Source organism: Papilio machaon, chromosome 21 (assembly GCF_912999745.1).
Source record: "Papilio machaon chromosome 21, ilPapMach1.1, whole genome shotgun sequence".
NCBI classification, from domain to species: domain Eukaryota; kingdom Metazoa; phylum Arthropoda; class Insecta; order Lepidoptera; family Papilionidae; genus Papilio; species Papilio machaon.
In genome coordinates, this window is record NC_060006.1 from 4052391 (window position 1) to 4076364 (window position 23974).

A 23974-nucleotide genomic window follows, 5' to 3' on the forward strand; every position below is an offset into this window, starting at 1 on the left:
GACAGCTAGTAGTATGCATAAATGTTAAGATGGATGAATGTTTGTTAAAAATATCTCCAGAACAGCTGCATAGAACTCAATGAAATTTGGCACAGATGTAAAAACATAGTCTGGAAAAACGCATAGATTACTTATTAAGTTTTTTTTTTAATTCAGCTAATAGTTACTCATATATTATAAAAAGGAAACAGTCGGAGCATTTCAAATAACATTTTTAACGGTGACTATAAAAGTAAATATGGATATTTGATGCAATTCATGTATGACTTAAACTCTAACAGTAATTAGAAAATAAAAATATTCCACTTAATAAACAATAAATTCTTTAATAAAGCAAATAATTTCAGATATTTAATATTTATATAAAACTGGTAAATACCTGTTTTAGTTTCTTGTTTCTTATCACTCTTGTCACTCTTTTCTCCACTCGACGGTGACTCACAAGTTGAGGTGGAGGAGCGCGTATTTCTTGTCCTTCTCACACTCACGTTAGACCTGTCTTGATCGTCCACGGGAGAAAGAGATGGAGACTTGGACGATGTCTTCTTTTTACCTTTGGATACTTGTTGTTTTCCTATAAATAATTATGAAGAATCTAAGGCAAAATTTCGCACGGACGAGAGCGTCGGTGGCTCAGGGGTTAAGCACTTGACTTGCAATCTGCAGGTCCTAGGTTCGAATCCCGCCATGTACCAATGTGATTTTCGATTTACATATGTACATTTATCCGACGTTCTTATAATGAAGGAAAACATCGTGATGCTGCACATATCTAAGAAGAAATTCAATTATATGTGTGAAGTCAACCCGCACTGGACCAGTGTGGTTGACTATGGCCTAGTCACCCCTAACTTAGGGTAGGCTCAGAGCCCCTCAGTGGGGACGTATAGTGAGCTGATAAGGCAAAATAATTATGAAAAATTCACTTTTTTTTTCTTCAAATAACTTAACGGTGTATTTTCCTTTTTGGAACACATAGACAAAAAATATATATCTGTTTTTTTTTTAAAGAGAATGGAAAGGGAAGGAAATATGTTTCTGTACAAGTATTTCAGCAGTGGAAATTCATTGTAATAATTACCTCTGTCTACATCTTCTATAGATCGTTGCGATCTAGTCCTTTTTATGCCTTTTTCCGTCTCTTTTACTTCTTCTTTCTCTTTACTAGTCTTCTTTTTGCTCTGTGTCTTCTTTTCAGTGTTACTGTTTTCTGTTCTCTTATTTGTTGACTTCTTTTTCTTTCCTAATACAAAAAGATATCAGTTCGTAGTGAAATATGTAATTAAAATTTTTTCAATATGTAAATAACTTAAAAGTTATAATTTTTCTTCTTATAATTTTTAAAGTTTTATTCATATGAAAAAACCACATCACTGAAATTTACCTTTTTCAATTTTAGATACATTTTAAATAAAATCTATATATATAAAAGAAAGTCGTGTTAGTTACACTATTTATAACTCAAGATCGGTAGAACTGATTTAGCTGAAAATTTATGGGGAGGTAGTTTAGAACTAGGAGACGGACATAGGAACTTTTTTATCTTTATAAATTTAATTTTTATACCTTTAGCAACTTTAGGTTTCTTAACAGGTGATACTCCACTGCTGTCTGAATGAACCTCGTTAGGATCTGCACCAGGACTATTATCAGACTCAGTTGACTTTTTAGCTGATTGAATGCTGATGTTTGTATGTTCAGGCACTGTTGTCAAACCAATAAATTATATTAATATTACAAATAGGAAAATTTGAATAGATGTATGTATGGATAATTGGTACTATCTCCAAAACGGTTTAACGGATTTCAATCAAATTTGGCACAGATTTAGAACATAGTCTTGAAGACATATAGGCTACGTACTAAATTTTTATATTAATTCGAGCTGCCGTAATTTAGTTCGACTTATGCTCACCGGGTCAAATACCCTTGTAGTTCTTTACTATGTTTTTAGAATTAATAAGCCAGTTAATTACAACGTTCTATCAAAAATGGATGGAAAAATAGTGAAAAAAAAAATCTATTTTTTAATAGCTAAGTTGACTGCATATTACAGTACTTTATTTTCTATGTATAATTACCATGGGAGATTTTAGAAGGCATTTCAGTTGGCGATGTCTCGTCGATTTCTGGTTCTTCTTCGAGCGTCTCGTTAATAACAACATGTGTACTGCGACCAATCGGTTGAGCTGTCATTGATATCAGATAACATTAGATGGATGGATGGATGGATGTTTTAAGGTACATCTACAATGGCTAAACAGATCTCGATAAAATTTGACACATATAGAACATATTCTGGAAGAACACATAGGTTACTTACAAAGTTTTTTTTAATATCATTGTATATAAATGAAATAAGATTAATACTACATTAAAATACCAAAATGGAAAAGTTAAGCTACAAATCTAACTAACTAGCTATATAATAATACAAATTATTCCTACTTTTAGTTAATTACATATATCAACATACATAAATACCACTTTAGAACAAAATTGGGGTAACGTCTTCTTCGATCCAAGAAAGAACGCGATTTACCTTCATTAAAATAATCCATATAAATATTGTAATTCTCACAAAATTCTCTATAAAGTGATTATTAATAATTTATTTTTCTATACTTACGTAATGAAGTCGTAGTTCGTCTTGTTTGAGTTAAACTGTCTTCACCTTGAAATGTTCCTTCTGATGCAACTGGAGAAAGACAAAATTTGTATTAAAAAAAAACACCTATTTTTCCTGAATAAATCTTTTAAAATATACTTTAAATGATTATCAAATGTAACATAAAAATAAGTGATTCTAATATAATATTTAATTTGTCACCTGTAGTAGATATCTTATTCAAGGAGGAACGTTCCATAGCTTCTAAGGAGCCAAGATATCTCATTAAGTTACGTGTAGATTGCTTTTCCGTCAGGTTCTGAAAACCAAAAGAAAAATTAAAATCTATGTAATACTTTTATGCAGGAAGCGCCGTAACCGCCGCGTGATAGCGCAGCGAATAGCGTGACAGTGCAGCGAGCAGCGTGACAGTGCAGCGAGCAGCGTGACAGTGCAGCGAACAGCGTGACAGTGCAGCGAACAGCGTGACGACAGTACAGCGTACAGCGTGACAGTTATTTCACATTAAATCGACAAAATTTAGGAACGCGTCAGTGGGATCAGCACAAACTTTAACATTTCAAAAAGTGTATGCCGGAGGCTTAATTATAGTCTTTAAGAAGTGTATTTGACGGAGAAGGGGACTCATAAGAAAGGGATATATACTTTTTTCTGTGCGTCGCGTCCTCCGTCGATTAAAGATAGACAAAGTTTCTGCAATTGCGGATGTCTATGGGCAACCTTTTCCACCTTATTTCCACCTTGGTATACAAATACATAGACTTATCTGCAGCGTGTTAGCAAAAATAAAACATTTGAACGTCCCGCGAGGGGCGTGACATTACACTGTTAGCCATCACTCAAGACTTCAATTACCTTTATGAGATCCCGCAGCGTGTTAGCGAGGTCTGCAGCGACCTGAGCGTCACGCGGGGGCGACAGTAGCGCGAGCACGCGACACGCCAGCGGCGCCTCCGGCCGTGACGGGCAGCGTGACAGCGCGCCGCACAGCGTGACAGCCATCCCGCCTTGACTGTCAATTAACTAAAACAAGAACACATTTAAGAAATACATCTATCTATACATATAAATAAAATTTGAATGTAATATATTACAGATATATGTATACATACTTCATGGTTAACTCTCGTTAGTGAGACGATAAACCGGACCACAGCTTCTTGATCTATTTCAGCAATAGGCGAGGATGAAGGTGCGTTAGCTAACGCTCGTAATGTAGGTAATGTTGCTTTCTGGAATAAATATCTAAATTATTCCCTGGACTGATTCAATTAATGCAGTTTTTATTTACAAAATATAATAAAGGTTATATTGTCTTTACCTGTATTTGTTCCTGGGCTCCGTCAACACTAATAGGGTAGGTTTGGAAGAAAACTCCGATAATTTGACGCAGCATATCTTCATCCGCTGAAAAATGTATGCAAATCTTAGTTTACTTTAAACATTTTAAACTAATAACCGTAACCTTAATTAAAAAAAAAAACCGAATGAGACTCTAGAAGAAAAAAGCGCCATCTATTTTCCGCGTCTTAAAACATACATTTTATAATTTTTTTACTAAAACTAATTAAACTTTAATGTTATATGTTATTTCATAATCTATATATATAAAGTCGTGTTAGTTACACTATTTATATCTCAAGAACGGCTGAATCGATTTGACTGAAAATTGGAGGGCAGGTAGCTTAGAACCAGGAAACGGACATAGGATAGTTTTTACCCCGTTTTCTATTTTTTATTCCGCGCGGACGGAGTCGCGGGTAAAAGCTAGTTTAAAATATAGTCGAAAACATGGAAGAACAGATTTACTAGCGGGGGCTCTTTCCCACCCTTGTTTACCAGAATATATTAAGTATGTGCTACTTTTACGCAATGTATTTTAGACATTATTATGTATTCTTTTGCAGTCTTCATGGACATGAAATGAAATAAATCTTGAAAAGTATGGATGGATGAATATTAGAAGGTATCTCCAGAACGGCTGCATGGATCTCGATGAAATTTGGCTTAGATGTAGAACATATTTTTTTTTAATTCTGCGCGAAGTCGCGGGCGTCAGCTAGTAAAGTTAATAAATGTTTAACTAACCTGTAGCTGGATTGAACCACAGCAACAATAATCTGCTCAGTATAGACGGGGATTCCAAATGACCAAGATGAATGAGTCGACAAAATCCTTCAACTATTATAAGTCTAAATGTTGCACACTGAAAAAAATATTGATAACTTTAATTGTAATTTAAAAAAAATTAACACTAACTGTATTAATCCAAAAAAATACTGTTAGACAGTGTTTAGTTTAAAACGTCTTTTAACCCTTTGACCGCTGATTCATATTATTGACTTTAACATGGTGTTATTTTTCACCAAAAATATGTATCACCACAATGCTTTTGTTATAAGTACTTCATCATTTATTAATATAGATCATCATCATCATCAACTTGCCCTTATCCCTATGGAGGGTCGGCACAGTATGTACTACTCCTCCATACATCTCTATCAGCCGTCATATCTGAATTCACCACCTTCTTACGCATATCGTCTTTCACACAATCCATCCATACATTCTTTGGTCTTCCTCCACCTTTATAGCCATCCACATTCAATCTCATTACTATTATGTTTATAAATATTGTATTTCACAATAATAATGTTTCAATCTCTATTATCAACAGTCCTGTCCGGGCGCTAGATTCACGGTATAAAAGGAGTGACGTTTAAGCTAAAATGTATTTGAAAAGTTTTTTTATGTTAAGGCTCTTAAATTCTAAAAGTGAATTTCAAGTGTTTTGTCTCTTTGCTATCTCTATTTCTTCCAAAGAAAATTAAAGGGTTAGCAACAATGTGATATAGATGTTAGGCATAAAAACTACAACTTACTGAGCTGTCCATTAGTTGCAGTAATACTTTTATAACAGTACTGTGTGTTGGACTTAAATATAGCACTGACTCAGATATACTCTCTGAAAAAAAAAAAACATACATCATACGATCATTTAAATTGCCTTCATGAAATTAATTTAAATCTTTTAAGGTTTATAATTTTTTTTTTTAATTATTGACAATATTTGTTTTCGAGAACGGTATTAGAAAACAACAAAAAACTTCTTTTGTGTATTTTTAAGATTCACAGTCAACATCCATGTTTATTTTTTATTTTATCCATTTTTTTAAATAACCAAAAATTGGACCGATTTAAAAAAAATATCTTACCATTGTTAAACTATACTTAGAAAATTAGGCGATATTTAATATTGTGATAAAATATTGCTCTTGTATTTTTTTTACCTTCATCCTCAGTATCTTCAATAGTACGGTTAGTGGTACGCCTCTTCTTCATTCTAGAATCTTCTTTGGCAGCATCCGCTTCGTCATCAAATACTGTGACTCCGTGTACACATAGTAAATCCATAACGCAACGGAGAGCTGTTGTTACTAAGGGCTCATTACTTGTGTCTATTAACTGTAATATTAAGTTTTAATTAAATTAACAAATAATAAAAATAATTATCTTATATATAAAATTCTTGTGTCACAGTTTTCGTCACCGTACTCCTCCGAAGCGGCTTAACCGATTCTCGTGAAATTTTGTGAGCATATTCAGTAGGTCTGAGAATCGGACAACATCTATTTTTCATTTTTTTTTAACTGCGCGCGGACGGAGTCGCGGGCGACAGCTAGTGTTTTTATACAAATATATTTGTTATTTGTTGGCATGTTTTTTATTATCATTTAACAATTTGTCTGAAGTGTTATAAATTTTAGAGAAATTAGTACAAGTTTGATGATCTTTTTTTTTGAAATGAGATTCAGTATTAATGCAGATAAGTCTATCGAACTGCTGTTTTTTATTAATATGATTTGTTATATAAATTTTTACTTACTTTAGCAAAGAAAAATGATTTGTACTCTTTCGCAAACTCTTTGTCTAACATCGCATACAGTGCGACTGTCTCTAGAGCGTTTATCTGTATTTCAATGTTTTTAAATATCTCAACCTAGAAAAAATAAATTTTAAATTAATATTATAAATAGAAAAATTGTAACGACTGTTGTCTTTAAAAATTGACAAATTTGCAAGTCAATTACGCAAGGATATGAATATCACGGTGGGATATCATTGCTCTTAAACACTCTTACACAAAAACAAATGTTTCTCTTTCTTTTTTTCAAACATAATAAAAGAGATGTCAATAGAATCATAACACTTCAAATTAGTCTAAAAATTAAAATAACTAAATATGAAATTTAATAAAATACACATACCTCTAATTCTTTAAATATCATCCGTAGAATAGGCGTCAATGTTGTCAATTGTGGCGTATCCAAAGCAGCATTTAATATAACGAGACACTTATTCAATGTGGCTTCGTCTGTTTTACTTTCTTTGATGGTCTAGAAAATACAAAATATAATGACACTTAAAAAATATGTGTTTAAATAAAAATATGTGTGTATTTTATTATAAACACATTTAAAAGAAAAAAAAATTGATCTAAACAAATTTATAAAAGTTATGATTGGTTTACGTCCAGTTGTATGCCAGCGCTACTGTACTGGCATAATGTAAACTAGGCATTTTGTTAGTTACATTGGTGAAATTTTAGAAATTAAATTGAATAATTAACATAATATTTATAACTTACTGTTAAAATGGGTGGCGGTGGTGGTGCAGGTTGGATATTTAAGTCTTCCAACTTTTTCTGTATATCTTCAACCTGAACAACGTAAACAAACCAGATTAAACGTGGGTTTCTGAGACCAAAATCCCTGTTAAAAAAATGTTTTATAGAGCAATTTTGGTGTCATAAACCTAAGGTAAATCTATTGAATTAGAGCTATAAAATTACACAATCTTACTAACATTATAAACGCAAATGTTTAGATGGATGTTTGTTTGAAGGTATCTCCTAAACGGCTCAAAGAATCTCTATGAAATTTGGCATACATGTAGATCATAATGTGGAAGTATACATAGACTATTTATTATGTTTTTACTAGATTTAGATCGAGTAATTAAACAACATAAAATCTATTTAAATAAATGAATCAAACTTACCTTGGCTTTGCATTCCGCGGCGAGAGCGTAGTTCTGTTCCCTGACCGCCTCCTCCTGCGCTTCCATTGCCACATTCAGAGACACACGTAATCTAGCTCTCTGCAAAACAAAATGGTTAATTAAAAAAAACAATAAACCTATATATTCCTAATGCTCCAAGGAATAATACATGAAAATTCAAGCCATTTAGGTCATAATAAAATAGAACGGACGTACAAACATACCCAAAAAACTGACAAAACAAAGATTTTTCTAAGATTCATTCAAAATTACAAAAACAATTCTTCAATACGGCTTGTAGTCACAATATTACGAGAACTTTTATTTACAAGATCTAATAGACCTTGTATTTAACTAACAATAAATACACACCTGCAACTTGACCTCCGTGCACTCCATAGCTGGAGGTAGTGGAGCTGGAGACACCTCCACCTCCTCAGGGTCGCGTAGTGCCGATATCATAGTGTTGACGGCCTCCATACGCGCTGACACGTCAGGAACTACCAACTCTAGTGCCATCACGAATGCACGCAGTACTTCTGGATTTAACGGGCCATAGTCACCTGGAAAAATTATAATTTTTTCTATGATTGCCCTATTATTGTTAGAGGGCACAGCATACCGAACTATACATAAAATATAGTATAATAGCAGCTACTAAAGCTTTCTACTAGAGTCTAGAGAAAGAATGTTTAAAAAGATTCATTAACTTGTTGGAAAAAAAAACTCATATATTGAATATTTGTTTAGTAACATTTTATATAATTAAATTCAAAAAAGAATATTTAATTGAGGGAAAATATAACACATATTTGGTGTATCACCTCTATTTACAATGAGCTAAAAGCATTTGAGTAAAAACTTCCTTACCAGTGAGTACATCGGCGATAAGATCCTGTAAAGAACTCCTGCCGGCGGGATCAGATACATCGTACACTCGCAGCATCAGCCCCAACTCCTGCAGCACGTACTGCCGCGTGCTGAACCCGACAGGATCTTCGGATTCCGAAGGGCTTGGAGACTCTACTATACTAGAATAATTAAGTAGAAAATATTGCAGATTTACGACATGGTTTTTATGCCTATGTTCCGTGCATACGCATTTATGTTTTAATACGTTATATTCCAATAAGATAATTTTCGTACGAAATAGAACGTGTTAAAAAAGTCAAGATAACCGTTATTTTTTTCTACATATTTTTATATTACATACTTATAGAATATTTATACTCACGCTCTAATATATCCGGTAAGTACAACTAAATCTGGCAACACTGTTTGCAATGTCTCATCATCATCGATACTCTGTAAATGTTCCGCAAGATGGCGCCAGTACCATGCCGTCTCCTTGTTCAACTTCTCAGCGGGAATCAGCCTCATAGTCTTGTCTGTTGGCAGCCATTCCAATAACTCTGATATTGGTAAACGTCTGAAATAGTTAAAATATCTGTTATATTCAGTAGTATATCTTTTTATCTTTCAAGTACTCATTCTACTTTAAAGAAAGAAAATAAAGTATAGAATTATAAAGTAACTTTACTAAGAATAAGAAACATCGCTAAGAAATAGAGAAAAGTCTGGAAAATAGGTTAAAATACATTTTAGCCTACGTAGGTGGCATTAGCATAGATTAATAGATTAGTTTGTTTATTAAATTTTTTCTTTATACTCTAATATTATTAAAGTTTAATTACTTGAAAAGTGACTCCAGTAGTTTGCCAGCAACATACTGAGAGTCTTTAGCATCAAGGGCGTTGTCTAAACGTATAGCTTTCAACAAATGTACTATGTTGCCTTCAAATGAACTCAACCACGCTGGTATTAAGATCTCTTCTACCACCCGACGTACTCTTACACTACGTTCAGTAAGTCCCACCTGTAAAAAAATTAATAAATTAGAATCAAAAAAATATAATATAAACGTTTTTTTGTTGTGTTTCTTTAACATAGCCTACATTAAAATTCAGTCATGTACTTATTATTTTAAACAAACTTTTTTTCGATATTCCTCGCTACCAACTCCACTACCCCATCTTTTCCTCTCCTATGACGGAGTAAAATTAGATCTTTATCAAATTTATAACAATTTTTATATTAATATACAGTATTTAGTTAACACTGAGTGTCTTAAGCAAATTAAAATAATGTAATCAAACCTTGATTTTTCTTTAAATTAAATTTGAATTGCTGTTTGACATAATGGCTGCAAAATTTCCACACTTACCATTGAAAAGTATAACATAAATATTATCACTTACCTTAAGAGTGAGCACTCTCTGTCTGACTCTAAGCTGTGTAACATTCATAGCGGAGATGTAGAGGAAGGCCGCGCGGCGCACCGCCTCGTCCACATCGCAGAGCCGCTCCAACACAAACGGTACGTTACGAGTGCACTTTGCTATTGACATTACTATCGCTCTGAAAATGTTTTTAACTGTAAGTCTCTTTAAAAAAATACAACAACGTAATGGTAATAACAAATACAACAAGAAATATTTCCAGTAATCCACAAAAATAGTCCGTTGCTTCATTGTCTTATTTTTAGTTACAGTCCCTAATCAAGTAATAATTTTAAACGGTTGTTTTATACGGTTGAATCTGGATAAGTGAAAACCCTCTATAAGCAAGTCATAGCCCAATCCCAACTGAAAATAACCATAAGTGAAAAACTCGTTCAATTAGACTCCAGCTTAACAAGGTTCATTTGTTTTACTCTTGCTCATACATAAGGTTAATTTTTACTTTTTAGAGGAATTTGGAATCTCACTAATTAATACCCACCTTCTAACAGAAGAACTAGGGTCACAGCTCATATGGAATCGGTACGCTCTGGTTACCTCATCATCAGGATCCATAGGATTTTGGAGGCGCTGTAACGCCAGACCGGCCCGACACCGTACAGCACCTCTAGTATCTTGTAATCTTTGCATCTATTAAAAAAACTTTATATTCAAAATTAAAGCTCACGGGACAGCCCTGATCAAGGCTTTGGCAAACGACATAAGGGAAATCAATGGGAGAGGCTTACATTCAGCATTGGACACACACAGACTGAACGAATGCATGGATGAAACCCTAATGAATAATTAAATATTACTGGATGTTTTACAATTCAATATTATATATCTTCAAAAATGTTTTAAAATTAAAAACAAATAATATTTTAACAAAAAAGCTGCAGATTTACTATTACCATAGATATTCACAAGTGGAACTGCAGATGCTTGCCGTTAATAAAGTAGTACATGTGCTATATAGATTAAATAAAATTTAAATCACCTGTGAAGCAAGTAGTTTGTCACAAAGATCATCATCAAGAGATGCATCATTACCCAGAGCAGCAAGCACAGTAGCGAGTAACTGGCTCGCACGATATCTTACAGATTGTCCGGAGACACATTGAAACTAAAAGAAAAACATAAAATTTTAACATACCAGACTTTTCATCACACTATCAGTAGAACCCCTTAACAATTAGTTCCAACCACAAATCACAATGTTCCTTGGAGTTATGTAAAGTCTGTCAAGTCAAGGTTTGCAAGAAACAAAAAAAAAAAAAACAAAGTTTTTATGATGAACATACTTACATCGAAAATGATATCAAATATGAACATAAGAAATTCTTCTTCATCATCCAGGCTCGTGCAAAATGTCGCAACAAATTGTATAACTCTGTCTACATTAGCACTGGTGTCTCCAAATGTAAATAAGTATTGTAGGGCATTCCTGAAGCTCTCTCGGAATGCATCTTGTTCAGTCTGTGAAGTTATGAAAAATTAAAGACAAAATTTGATCAACAGACGCTAAAGAAAATTTACTCGCTTATTGCCCATTTGAGCATTTCATAAATTATACAGAACTAAAAAAAAACGTACCTTTTTATACAGTTTTGTCATTTCCTTAACGTATTTTTTGTGTTGAACAACATTGTATTGAACATTTTGGAAAATCTTGAACATAACAGGGATATTCCGTGGATTTGGTGTTGGACACGATGGCATCGTTTGAGGAATTTGAGGATCCGATGGTGCCATCACTAATTCTAATAACTAAAGTTGTATAACAAACCGAACCAATTAATTGTGCAAACCGATTAAGAATATCTAAAACTTTTGAATACACCTTCAAATCAAATCCTTTCTTAAACGATACGTCAAATTCAAATTGACGTGACCGTTTTATTTTCAACTTTTGAACATTCTGACTTTTTGTTTTTAGTGTTACCATAATTAAAGTTGAATGAATAATAAAAAAAACAGAATTAATACATAGAAAATGGAAAGTACCGGCACTCTTCCAAATATTAACTCTTTAAAGGCGACTTGGGGCCTGTAAGCTCGGGGAAGGTTTTCAAGTGAGCAAGTTCCTATTAAAACCCATTCCGTGCATTGGAGATATGCAGGATTACATTCAACTTTTTTTAAAAACAGAATGAAAGAATTATTTGTTCAAATAAAACAAATTTAAGTATTAAAAATCTTTAATATGTTTTCTTTGGCTGATTAGTACAATCACGATTATAATTAGAATTAAAATTAATAGTAAAACTCAACTTATGCGAAAATTATTTACAAATTAAAAAATCGTAATACATGTCTATCTATAAAATAAAATTAGTTTTAAATAACGTATATTTTCTTATAGGTGCATTTTGACAGCACAAATATTAAGGGAAGGCGTCCGTAGTATTACCACATAGTACTTGTATGTGTTATAATGAGTGTAAATGTTACGTGTCGTTAGCTCAATAAAGATCAATTGATATAGCGGGAGATGGTGGGATTTTTCGTATTTAAGAAATATAGTCCCGCTTTTTTGTGAGTTTCTATGTAAAAAAATGTAAAAAAACAACTTTGAGTCTATACCCTATGTGTATCTAATGAAAACCAACAAAAAAACCTTGTGACAATTTAAACCTAGACTTGGGTAAAAAGAAAAAATTATATTCGTCTAATATGTTAATTATAACTCATGTATATTGTTTACATAAAAACGATTTTAATTACTAAACTTTTGAAAAAAGAAAGATTGTCACATTTATTTTGCGTAAAATGTTTGCAGGTAGTTTAGGAAAGCTTATTATCTTTAAATTACCTAACTGTTTATATAAATAGGTAACAAATAAATGTTAATTCCATAGGTAATGGATAAATTCAATTCAATGAATTAACTGTGTAGTGTAAAGTCTCGAAGTTTCCATCATATCACAAAGAAAGCACGCAATTACTTATTCTAGATCATCTATTAGTGAGTCTAGCTCCTTCTGTAATGTCATGGACTCTTCTCTTTGCTTGAGGACATCGTCTTTAAGTCGATCTACGTTAGCCATGAGGAGTGCGTTGCCTTTCTTCAAAGCATTTACCCTAGTTTCGTGCCTCTTGAGACGTTTTGTGAGATTATCCTTCTTGTTTGGTAAGGGCGCGTCCTGAAATTGCAAAAAAGGTAAGCCATTACATTCTTAATTTCGTAATATTACTTTTAATAATGATACTTGTTTTGCACTTTGAAATATTTCTATATTTACATATAAAGCTGGCAATTAGTGCCCAATATAACTTATTACCTAACCATACTAATAATTTCGAATTAAATGAACGATTCAAATGTTAGTCAGTAAGTAGTATTTCTTTCAAATTCAACAAAAAAAGTACAATTTACTTCATAGATCTATGATTCGATAAATCAATAGTATGTCGAATATATTTATTTTTTCTCACCTCTGGTTCGCTTTCGCTCTCAGTTTCGCTTTCTGTGTCCTGCTCTGTTTCGGTTTCTGTTTCTTCTTCGCTCTCACTCTTTTTCTCTTCTTCAGATTCTTCCTCTTCCTCTTCCTCCTCTTCTTCTTCATCTGATCCTACTTCTTTCATCATTGCTGCCATCTTGTCTACTTCGCGCTTTAACTCTTTGTACTTTCGCTTTTCTTCCCTGTAATAGTTTAATGAAGGTTTTAAAAAAAATGTTTAATCATTGTACTATAATTTTGTATACAGTTTTATGCTTACTTAAGTGCTGCCTGTTGATTCTTTAGTGCCATCTTATACCCCATACGTTCTCTCTTCATATTGTCTTGCTTTTGCTTTAAATGTGAGATCTTGTTTCTCATGTTTCGTATTTCTTTCTCTAATCGCTTTTGTTTCTTCTCTTCACTTTCTTCCTGCAATTTTACAAAACAATAATCAGGCCATTGTGTAGTTGGTATCACCACCATCGTCTCCCTTCCCTTTACCCTACGGAGAGTCGAGACAATGTGTATGTGAGATTTGAATTTACTCTCTTTTTAGACGTATCCATGCATATTTTCGATCTATATAGCCTGTGGCATTTTAAGAAGTAAAAAATTATACCTCTTCATCCTCGGATTCTTCCTCTTCTTCATAGCTGTCATCCTTTGTTACGGAAAGCTGCTTTATGGCGTGACTGGATCGTCTGGAGCCAACGCTCGTCGGCATTATACCCTGAAAATAAACCATATTATTTTAATGTATTTTCTGAATAATAGATGAGACTTAGGATAATTAATGCCTTTCTCATTGGTTAAAAATGTTATTGAAAATTATTTTAAAATTGAGGTTAATGTGTGCTTTACAATTTTTTAATACCTTTTTTATTTAATATTGATTTATAATTTTTATTTTACTATAGTCAATACAACAGAAGAACAGGACGAAAAGCTTGGGGGGAAGTTAGCTCTGAGATTCTACTTAGAGTAATACCCGTTAAACTGAATACAAACAGACTTATTAATCAAAGACTGGTCTTAGATTAATTAATTTAAGTGTATTAACTATTTTTAAATTAAGAGTAATCTTAAAAAAATATGATGTTTAATACAAAGCGGTTTCGGGATCAGTAGCTTTACCTCATCGTTGTTAGAGTTAGTAAGAGAAGCGTTAGCAAGATTATTGTTAGCATCAGCTTTCTGTCGCATTTCCTCGGCTTCCTTAGAATTAACATCAATATTTAATAACCTACACTGTCTTATTATATCGAGCTGGGTCTTTTGGTAGAATGACAAAGGTTCTTCAGAAGCTAACAATTCTTCATATTTATCCTGGAATTTTTAAAGCGGTTAGATGTTAGAAGCATTGGATAGCGTATAATTGTTAATAATTTATTTATTACAAATATAAATCTTTATAGTAAAATGATTCGTACCGATAGAGCTTGTTCTAATTTCTTTTCTAGTTCAGCATTTCTTCTCTTCATTTCTTCTAATTCTGATTGTGCTGTATCTCTTTCTTCTGCCGCTTCTAAATATTGTTTTTCCAAATTGTCAGCTGTTTCTTTTGCTTTTTCCACTTCCATTTTTAGATTATTCACGAGTCTTTCATCGTAAGCATCGGTAACTGATATAACAGTTTTGTGTTGTTCTTGTTTTATAATAGCACGTTCTCTTGCCAATTCAGCTTCAAGATTTTGTATTCTTGTTAAAAGGCGCTTATTTTCTCTTTCTTGAACTTCTTTATTTCTAATAGAATTTATTAATATATTAGTATTAATACTTGTATCCTTGACCATTAAAAAGGTTTTTGTCGTCACGTTAATTCACATACGTATTTACTAACCTTAGTTCAATCGCAAGTAGCTGTTTCGTTGATTGTAGATCGTCTCTGACTTTATCAATGTCGTCCATTTCATCAATATCCTCTTCTTCGGCGGCAGGGACCTGAAAATTTTAATTAATCTGTAAATTGAACATTTAACCGTAATTTATAAAAAAGTGTACTGATACTTCGGGAAATTTCACAAGCTCATATGTTACTGAAATTATTTTTTCTAAGCTCTAGGATTTAGCACAACATACTGACTTCTGTTACTCCTGGTACAATAATTCCAGATGGTGAAGCGGCAAGGTTCGCTTGCGACATCGATTTTTGAACTTGTTCCTCTATAGTCATTTGTCTTCTGAACTTTCTTAAACCTTCTAAATTCGGTTTACTCCTGTCATTGCACTTGACTTTTTTAAGTTTGATGCCTTTGGAAATTTCTTTCAGTAGCTCATTGTGTGAGTTAGGCTTCTCGGATTCGAAGATAAATTGGCCTTTGTTTTTAACAACTGCCGATCGTGTGATGATAGGGCTTGATCTGTGAACAAATATAACGAAGTACTTAATAATAATTTAGCTTAGCAGGTTTTTTTACATACACTTATATTGTATTACCGTTGTTTAAGTATTCACACTAATTATGTTCATCAAATCAATCTTATTAGACGTCTTTAAAATGTTAAGATCGAAAAAGGAATGGAATTTAATCTATATAGTTTCGACGATATTAGTACGTAAAGAGTTCGGCAGGTGAGCTGGTGGTTCGTTTTACGTTAGTTGTTGTTTTATGTATTTAACAAATCTATCTACTGACCTATCATTGCAGACGACATGTTTAAGCTTCCTTCCCTGCTCAACTTCTTTCATCATGTCGCTCCAGTCAGGCCTCTTCCTCGGTCTACTGCGTAGTGACTCAATTTTTTTCAATTTAACTGGATCGAGGGGCGACTTCTTAAATTCCGGTGGAGGAGGCATCTTTGGTGGCAGCGGTGGCGGCATTGGAGGAGGTGTGGGCTTCAGCAAACCTGCACAAATTTGATGAGACATCTAACTAAATATTTACAATTATAGGGTTTACGAAGTCATTCCATATAGCCTAAATAAAAACAATAAAAACGAGTTTTTGCCACACTATTTAATTTGGTATTAAATTAATTATAAAGTAGTTTCACTACATTATCTATTGACATTATTAACTAGAAAGATTAAATTATTTTAGATTAAATAATATATAATTGTAGTAAATATAAGTCAGTAATATTTTTATGGTCTATTAAAAAACTCATAGAAAAAATATTAAATTTTCATACCTCTGAAATGAAGGTCGTTATTTAAATCAGGCATTTTCGTATATCGAACATTAATCGACAAAAAAAAAGTTTCTATTACACAAAATAATAATGGTCGAATGCACAAAAGTTTAAATTCCGAAGATCACCAGACCAGAGACAAGTTGGTTTGTAAACTGACTTGTGCATTTGCACCTGAACGAGAGAGGCACGCATTCGACGCACGCGGAACTGCTTGCGACTATTTCAGACCAGATTTAGACCACAAACGTTGTCTAGCGCTCAGGAGATCAAAAGGTAAAGGATTGAAATAGCGAGCTAACTCAACTAATGAGACAGCAAACGGAAAATATGACGTACGTAAGACATTATTGTCAAGTAATCATTGTCAATTGTATGTTAACGTATATAGTTTATTAAAGATTACTTACAAACAGTTAAATATTTTCGACGAAATTACGATTTCGTTTTGTGTGTACTTTTGTTACAGTCTTTACAACATTCACAAAAGGTACGTTGTCGTTTTTGAGAAAATAGACCATATTTACTTATGAAATGAAATGAACTAATTTAATAAGCATGATTAATAAAGTAAAATCAGTATAATCTTTAAATAAAACTAAATAAGCATAGAATTTTACACCCACATCGTTTAAAATTGATGAAGAATCTGAACGGAAGAAATTATAGAGTAGAGTAGTAGAATAATTCTTGGCAATGTTAGCTATTTACTAAGTCAAGGTAAAATTAGATGGTTATTCAATCCTACTGCCTTAGAACTACACCTACTAGAATCCAAAACCCTTTGAGGAAATAATTTTTTTTAGACTAAAATAGGGTTAGTTTTTAGGATTAGTTTGCTAAATATTGAAGTTTACTTACTTCTCAAGCTCTCGTTTTTGGTTAGTGTGTGGCCTTTAGGTATTTCGTTTGCCAGTGTTTTGTCTATGTTCTCTTTCACCCTTTCGTGCAGTGGGTCCCGCCACTTCTTCATGTTAACTTCGTCTTTTGATGGTGCTTTTTGTAAAGATGCTTTTCGTGGCGCGGGAGGAAGCTGGAAGCAAGATTATTCAAAGATTGATAAATAATAGAGGCCTAGATGGTTTGGAAATTGAATAAGAGTAATGATATAGCTATGATATTAATCAAAATGTGTGCTGCAGCATTTTCAAGTAATTTTTTATGGGACGTAATTTTTGGTCTGAAGTGAACATGTAGAAAAGATCAAGAGGGAAGAGATTTACCTTTGCTGTAGGCTTTTCAATAGGTGGTTTGGTTGCCATTTTTGTCTTGTCTTGGGAATTTTCTTCTATATTAGATTTGGCTGCTACTTGTGTCTTTTCTTCTGTTTTTGATTTGTCAACAGTTTTTCCCTTTTCCTCTACTTTAAAATTTTCCGATGGTTTTACCTTTTCTTCTACTTTTGATTTAGGTTTTACTTCGACTTTCGCTTTATCTACGGGTTTTTCAGTAAGTTTACTGTCTTTTTTTAAGGAATTAGTTGGCAGTTTTCCATTTGTCGACTTATCGACTGTTGAGTTGTTCTGTTTTAAACCATTTTTATCGGGTTGCTTTTGATCTATAATAGTAACAGTTTTGTCTTTAGCTTTATCATCAATAGTTTTAACACTTTTTAAAATTGGTCTTTCTGGTACTTTGTCGTTCTTTTCTTCTGAATTTATTGTTTTGACAGTTTTCAAGTTAGATTTTGAAAACCGTGGTTTCTCATCAGCTGGTCTATTTGCTTTATCGGCCTCTTTTGCTGCCGAAGGCTTGATTAATTTTTCTTCTACTTGATCAGATACACCGTTTTCTGTTTTGTCTTTTATTGTTGTTTGCTTTTTTAGTACAGCTGTAAATAACAATATACAACTACAATTATTTAAAGTGTATCATCTATAATTTCATTGAGACAAACATGTTTTTGTATAGGAGTTTCGGCAGTGGAAACCAGAGGTATAGTTCAACGTGTACACCATTACTGCACTTAATTACCAAATGCACGGTCGCTTTTGGGTCTGAATAATCTTACTAATACTATAAATGCGAATGTTTAGGTAGATATATGGTTGGATGTTTATTTAAGGTATCTCCATGAAACGGATCTCGATGAAATTTGGCATAGACATAGCACATTGTCTGGAAGAATACATAGGGTACTAATTAAGTTTTTTTTTTATTCTGCGCGGACGAAGTAGTGGGCGACAGCTTGTGCGTTATAATTACTACAGTGCCTATTAGTATACGTGTTCATTTTCTGGATTTACAATATGTAATCAATTACAATTAAAAACACGTGTGGCGACCCCGTATAGGTGCATTTGATGACATTGCACACGTAAATAAACATGGTCGCTGCCAAGATGGCCGACCTTCGTCAGATTAACGCGGGAGTTTACATTTTTTATTGATATCTTAAAATACACATAAAATCTTAAACTGGATACATTGGACTTACTATGAGGAATAGTTTAGGTTCAGTTTATCAACGTCTAGCGTGTGAAAATGACGACTTAATTGAATTATTTTTTGCGCAAGGACTAACCTAACCTCACCATGGTTACATCATATCAGAGACTAGCAGCAGTTCAAAACTCGAGCGAACAAAAACAAATGTATTTAGATGGATGTCTAAATTTTCGCATTTATAATATTATGAGCATGTAGCATTGGTGCTCCATTCCTGTTAATTCTTTACGATTTCTTTCTCATCTTATTTCCCGTTTTCCGAAAAGTTAGTATAGCATTTGTAATTCTTTTTATTGTTTTAATGTTCATTGTTTATTCCACGTTCTGTACCGTTTTTTATTTATTTATGCCTCTTAATTTATTATTAGGAAATTGTAATATTATAAATTGCACTTATTAGAAAAGAGTGAGATGTAAGCTGTTGAATTATTTTTGGCGTTGAACGCATAGCGCGTTTTGATAAATCATAGCGTAACCCCGACAACTTGGTATATTTTGTAAAATGTCTGTCCTCTCTAAAAATATCGCATCTCGTTGGCGTTGCCCGTTGCCCGCCTCCGAATACATATCTTTGAACAGTAACATCGTTCTGAAATACGTCACATTACGAAACCAGCGAAATTTTAATTACCCATTAAAATAATATATTACATTTCAATTAGTTTTTTAATATTAAAAGCAAACATTCCAAAACATAAGTGATCTTTAAGTCCCAAAGTTTTACGGGATAGAAAAAAACAATCAAAAATCTTTATTTTTCAGTCATGTTTATACGAAGGTTAAGGACAGTGTTGCCATAAACAAAAAACAACTTGATATCGACATACTTTTGCAAGTCATGCTTACATAAAAATTAAAAGTTTAATTAATTTGTACAAGTATTACCTACAAAATTCAGATACCGGACGTAGGGTAGCTACTTAATTTTACAACACACGAATAACACCAAATGAGTGGTTAAAAATCACATAGATCTAAGTGATCTATTTCACGTCTTCAGAATTCTCTTACAACACTATTCGAAGGTAGTAAAATATTCGTCCAAAAGGTAAAAATAATCTCGAGAAAGCACTTTTTGATATCACAGTTTCGCCACAAAACTCCAGACTGGCAAAGTTATGAACGCTTAAAGTCAACTGTTCGAAATCTATGTGCCCTGCCAAAGTTTCGGGCGAGATGTTGACGTCACTATGTAGGTAAATATATATCAACCTACATACATATGCACTCTAAAATATAGCCCTCTTTCGAAGTGGCGTCGATGAAAAATAAACAATCTTGCCACACGCGCGTTGTCGATTTATTTAGCGCTCTTCATTTTTACAATACGCATACGTACAATCTGGCTGAATGAAATTACATATGACTGGCTTTAATAAGTTAAAAAACGATAACAAATATTATTTTCAAAACATCATTTAATTTTAGCAACAAAGTTGTATACCAATCTTGTTTCTACGATTCGATTACATCCTAACACTTGGTACTTTAAACTGATTGAAAATTAAGAAATTAATAAGCTCTGTCGGTGTATTTGATAAAAATAGACGAATCAAGACAACAAAAAGACGTCCTTAAACTGTTGGCGCTAGTAAACCGCGTGCGCCGGAGTTTTGATCCAATTACAACGTTAGTCAAAACTATTCTAGTAAACATAAACATTGTTCGTAGTCCCCGTATAGATTAAAATCTTTAATCTATAAAACACGCGAATTTATAATGAAATCTATATAATTTAGTTTCTTATGAAATTAAAAATAAGTAAGCGTTTCAAATTCTTTGAGAAGCTAAATGGAAAAATCGTGTTTTGTCGAAAAACAGTCGCACGTCAATACTTTTCTCTTAAGACGTGTGACCTAAATTTACAGAAAATTACATAAATCTTATTTTCAAACAGAAAACATTTTCGCCACACGCTCCACATCAAAAAGTTCATAGTGCGCCTGCGCCTAAAGCCGCGTTGTATGTTGCATTGTTCTTTTAATCTTATGACTAGAAAATAGATGTCGCACGCCACTTCATCTGCATTAAATCTATATTCCAAATTATTAAATAATTAAATAACATTATGTTATAAGTTTATCCAGTTGATAGTTGACCATGTTAGTCCTGCACAATTAACTCGTTTGCAACGAAAGCCATATTATAGAAACCAAACATTTTAATACGTCTTTTACATAGCATTTCTATTACGAAAGTCTAATAGTCAATACTCACGTTTCAACGGTTTGGTTGTTGGTTCATCGACGGATTTTGACGTGTCCATCGTCTTGGTCGTACTTTCGACTGGTTTGAGTTTCTTCTGGGTCCATGGTGGTGGGGCCTCAGTATCCTTGTCTTTGACCCAAGGAGGTCTGAAGCTGTCGCGTCTCGCACTATTGTCTCTGCTCACGTTACCGATCGGCATCTTTGTCTGTTTAGAGTGGAGTATAAAGTGTAATGTTTGTAAAATCTAGTGATCTCTTTAAATGAAATTACAACCCAGTTCCAAGTGTAAGCCTTGATAAATTACATGTGACTTACGCTAAATGTCTTAAATTCCAAAATATTTTCGAAAAATTATTTCTTGTACAATTAACGAGAGCTATCCATGTTAGGCAACTTTGTTATTTACGATTTGTACAAAATTACAACATTTACAAGTATACTAAACTAGCTTTTACCCGCGACTTCGTCCACGCGGAATAAAAAAAATGCACACAAGATAAAAAAGTTCCTATGTCCGTCTCCTAGTTCTAAGCTACGTCCCCACCAATTTTCAGCTAAATCAGTTCGACCGATCTTGAGTTATAAATAATGTAACTAACACGACTTTCTTTTATATATATAAAGATTAGATTTATAATAATACGAAATAACTTATTGGCCATTTTTTGCAAAAAGTAACATTACGTTACATATCTTAAACAGGGTTTTTGGTATCATAAAGCCACGGTTAGACTTTCATTTGAAACGAGGTAAAAAAAACTGTCGTGTAACATCAAGCTGAAATGACCAATGTGTATAGACCGACAAAGTTATCTGTCAGGACAGTGGGCATAAGTCAAACTAAATTATGACAGCACACTAGCGCCCCCCCTGTCAATGTCAAAAAATTATCACAAAATCCTTCTTGTACTGTTGCTGTATGGTCATACTTATGTTTTTTACATGTTTTCTGTCAGAGCTCAGTTAGTTATTTTTGGATAGCTACTGGAGGTGTATTTTAGTTTTTTACAGTTCTCATTAAAGTCAGTATTTATAAAGCCAGACATTTAGTTTGTTTTGTTATGTTGCTATTTTGTTCGTCTTAAATTAATGCCGCTTATTTCTTTCTGTATAATAAAATGAAGCTTGTATAATACTGCTTGCCATTACTGATAAATAATTGATGACGAAAAAATGGATTCTTATACTTAACGGTTTGAACTCTACTATCGCCCTCTTTTTACCATGCCTTTAAGAAGGTTAATGAGGTTGTGTGAGACTGTGTAATTCACAGACCTGTGGCACCCCTTTATGTTGAACGCCCTGGGCGGTAGCTTAACCGCGCCCTGCCCTTATGCTGGCACTGTTTGTACTTGTATTGAAGTGGTATTGAAATAAAACGAAAACGTTGATGACATTTTAGAATATAATGACTAAATATTAGAATGGATTAAATACTATTCCCTTTTTATTTTGATTTGATTAATTAATTATGCAAAGTATGTCGGGGTTGGAATATATTAACTACAATAGACTTTATCACATGAATGTAAGCATTAGCCAAATTAAATTGTAACTTTTGCACATCAAAGTCAACGTCGAATATCCGTAGTTATATTGCGAATGACCGAGTTTAAAGTTATTTAAGCCATAGCTAAATAATTTAATAGCTAATTATTTAAATTGTTTTATATATCTGATGTAAAATATATGCGTAACAAGAAAGTTTGAAGCAAGTCATTATAAAGATAGCACGTGATAGCGAACGATTGAAGCGAATTGTTGGCAATGATTATATTTATCCCGCTGTACGATACTGTTATATACTCACAAATAATATAGCAAGGACAATATTATGTATTTGCCTAGTGTTAATACCTAAGACAATGTCTTACGACTTACGTTTGAATGAACGTTTCATGTTTACCAATACTATTATTGTTTTAAATATTATAAATGTAGATATCATTACATTATTGGGTCTAAAATATATAGTTAATGTTTGTTTAAGAATAAACAATTAACTAATGCTGACCCAAATAATGGATTAAATTTAAATTGAGATGCAGTGTAAAAATTGTTTGGACAAGCACTATGTTATTGATAATTTCTGTAAATTCAACTTAAATAGGTCAAGTACATAACATGTAAATATTTTCTAAATAGATTATTTACAAAACTGTAACAGATTTCATATTAATTACAGTCTTTCTGATGAATGTGTAACGTTTTAAATACTCTTTTCTTACGTCAATCCACTTGTGTTTGTGTCTGTGTGTACAAATAATAAATTCACTTGAATAAAACACACCGAATAACACTTCAATATATCAACTGGTCATATTTTCCATATGTCAGGATTAGAACTAATAACCGAGTTATTTTGTGAGAAGAAGCAACGTTGAACGCGCGTCCGCGACTACCAATGGTATTTGAGTTCGGAACAATCCTGTTGAATTTATAAATAGGTGTGCCAAGGCGTGTACAAGAATCGCTTCTATCAACAGATTATATTTGATTTTTAATCATGCTTACGTATTAAGATGAAATACAATTACTACCGCACTCTGAGTACGCACTAAGGGACAGCTTTAGTGCAGATCTTTATAAAAAATCGGAGGAATAACATTTAATAAATCTGTATAACATTTAAAACTGCAAGTCTGTAAAAGGCATCTTTAAATACAATTACTGAAATATGAAATATTGATGTACAATTTAAATTTTTTAAAACAGTATGCTATAGTCTTATATATAAAATTATCATGTCACAATTTTAGTTACCATACTCT

The 23974-nt window shown here is 32.9% G+C and overlaps 2 protein-coding genes across 5 annotated transcripts; both read right to left on the bottom strand.

Moving 5' to 3' along the window:
• Nucleotides 1-267: 267 nt before the first annotated feature.
• LOC106707268 (condensin complex subunit 3) lies at nt 268-11864 on the bottom strand. The gene is made up of 26 exons (XM_045683351.1): nt 11566-11864; nt 11278-11448; nt 10970-11095; nt 10472-10620; nt 9949-10108; nt 9385-9566; nt 8925-9119; nt 8561-8721; nt 8063-8253; nt 7691-7789; nt 7278-7349; nt 6898-7026; nt 6516-6629; nt 5920-6094; nt 5512-5594; nt 4718-4835; nt 3951-4036; nt 3742-3861; nt 3485-3652; nt 2831-2927; nt 2630-2698; nt 2082-2189; nt 1567-1704; nt 1082-1243; nt 370-574; nt 268-274 (listed from the first exon to the last, which is right to left on the bottom strand). Exons 1-26 carry the CDS (start codon nt 11722-11724, stop codon nt 268-270), a joined length of 3444 nt encoding a protein of 1147 aa, XP_045539307.1. The 5' UTR covers nt 11725-11864.
• Nucleotides 11865-12830: 966 nt separating this feature from the next.
• LOC106714604 (glutamic acid-rich protein) lies at nt 12831-23622 on the bottom strand. 4 transcript variants are annotated; one of them, XM_014507684.2, is made up of 13 exons: nt 23494-23622; nt 21213-21408; nt 17771-18378; nt 17409-17580; nt 16052-16262; nt 15499-15775; nt 15256-15356; nt 14846-15158; nt 14550-14741; nt 14035-14145; nt 13693-13844; nt 13408-13615; nt 12831-13115 (listed from the first exon to the last, which is right to left on the bottom strand). In XM_014507684.2, exons 2-13 carry the CDS (start codon nt 21400-21402, stop codon nt 12918-12920), a joined length of 2733 nt encoding a protein of 910 aa, XP_014363170.2. In that variant the 5' UTR covers nt 21403-21408; nt 23494-23622; the 3' UTR covers nt 12831-12917. The 4 variants fall into 4 exon arrangements, with proteins under 4 accessions (XP_014363170.2, XP_014363171.2, XP_014363172.2 ...); XM_014507685.2 differs by having other exon boundaries at nt 23432-23622; XM_014507686.2 differs by lacking the exon at nt 23494-23622 and adding an exon at nt 23387-23408.
• Nucleotides 23623-23974: the final 352 nt, after the last annotated feature.

What these genes read in the sequence shown, in the direction of transcription:
- LOC106707268 (XM_045683351.1), bottom strand. Translation starts at nt 11,724, where the DNA reads ATGGCACCATCGGATCCTCAAATTCCTCAAACGATGCCATCGTGTCCA. An exon ending in TGAAGATACTGAGGATGAAG is followed by an intron (nt 5,595 to 5,919) that starts GTAAAAAAAATA and finishes TTTTTTTTTCAG; the next exon opens with AGAGTATATCTGAGTCAGTG. An exon ending in TATAGAAGATGTAGACAGAG is followed by an intron (nt 575 to 1,081) that starts GTAATTATTACA and finishes AATTATTTATAG; the next exon opens with GAAAACAACAAGTATCCAAA.
- LOC106714604 (XM_014507684.2), bottom strand. Translation starts at nt 21,402, where the DNA reads ATGCCGATCGGTAACGTGAGCAGAGACAATAGTGCGAGACGCGACAGC. An exon ending in AACAACCAAACCGTTGAAAC is followed by an intron (nt 18,379 to 21,212) that starts GTGAGTATTGAC and finishes TGTTATTTACAG; the next exon opens with CTGTACTAAAAAAGCAAACA. An exon ending in CTACTTGCGATTGAACTAAG is followed by an intron (nt 15,159 to 15,255) that starts GTTAGTAAATAC and finishes AAATTCTATTAG; the next exon opens with AAATAAAGAAGTTCAAGAAA.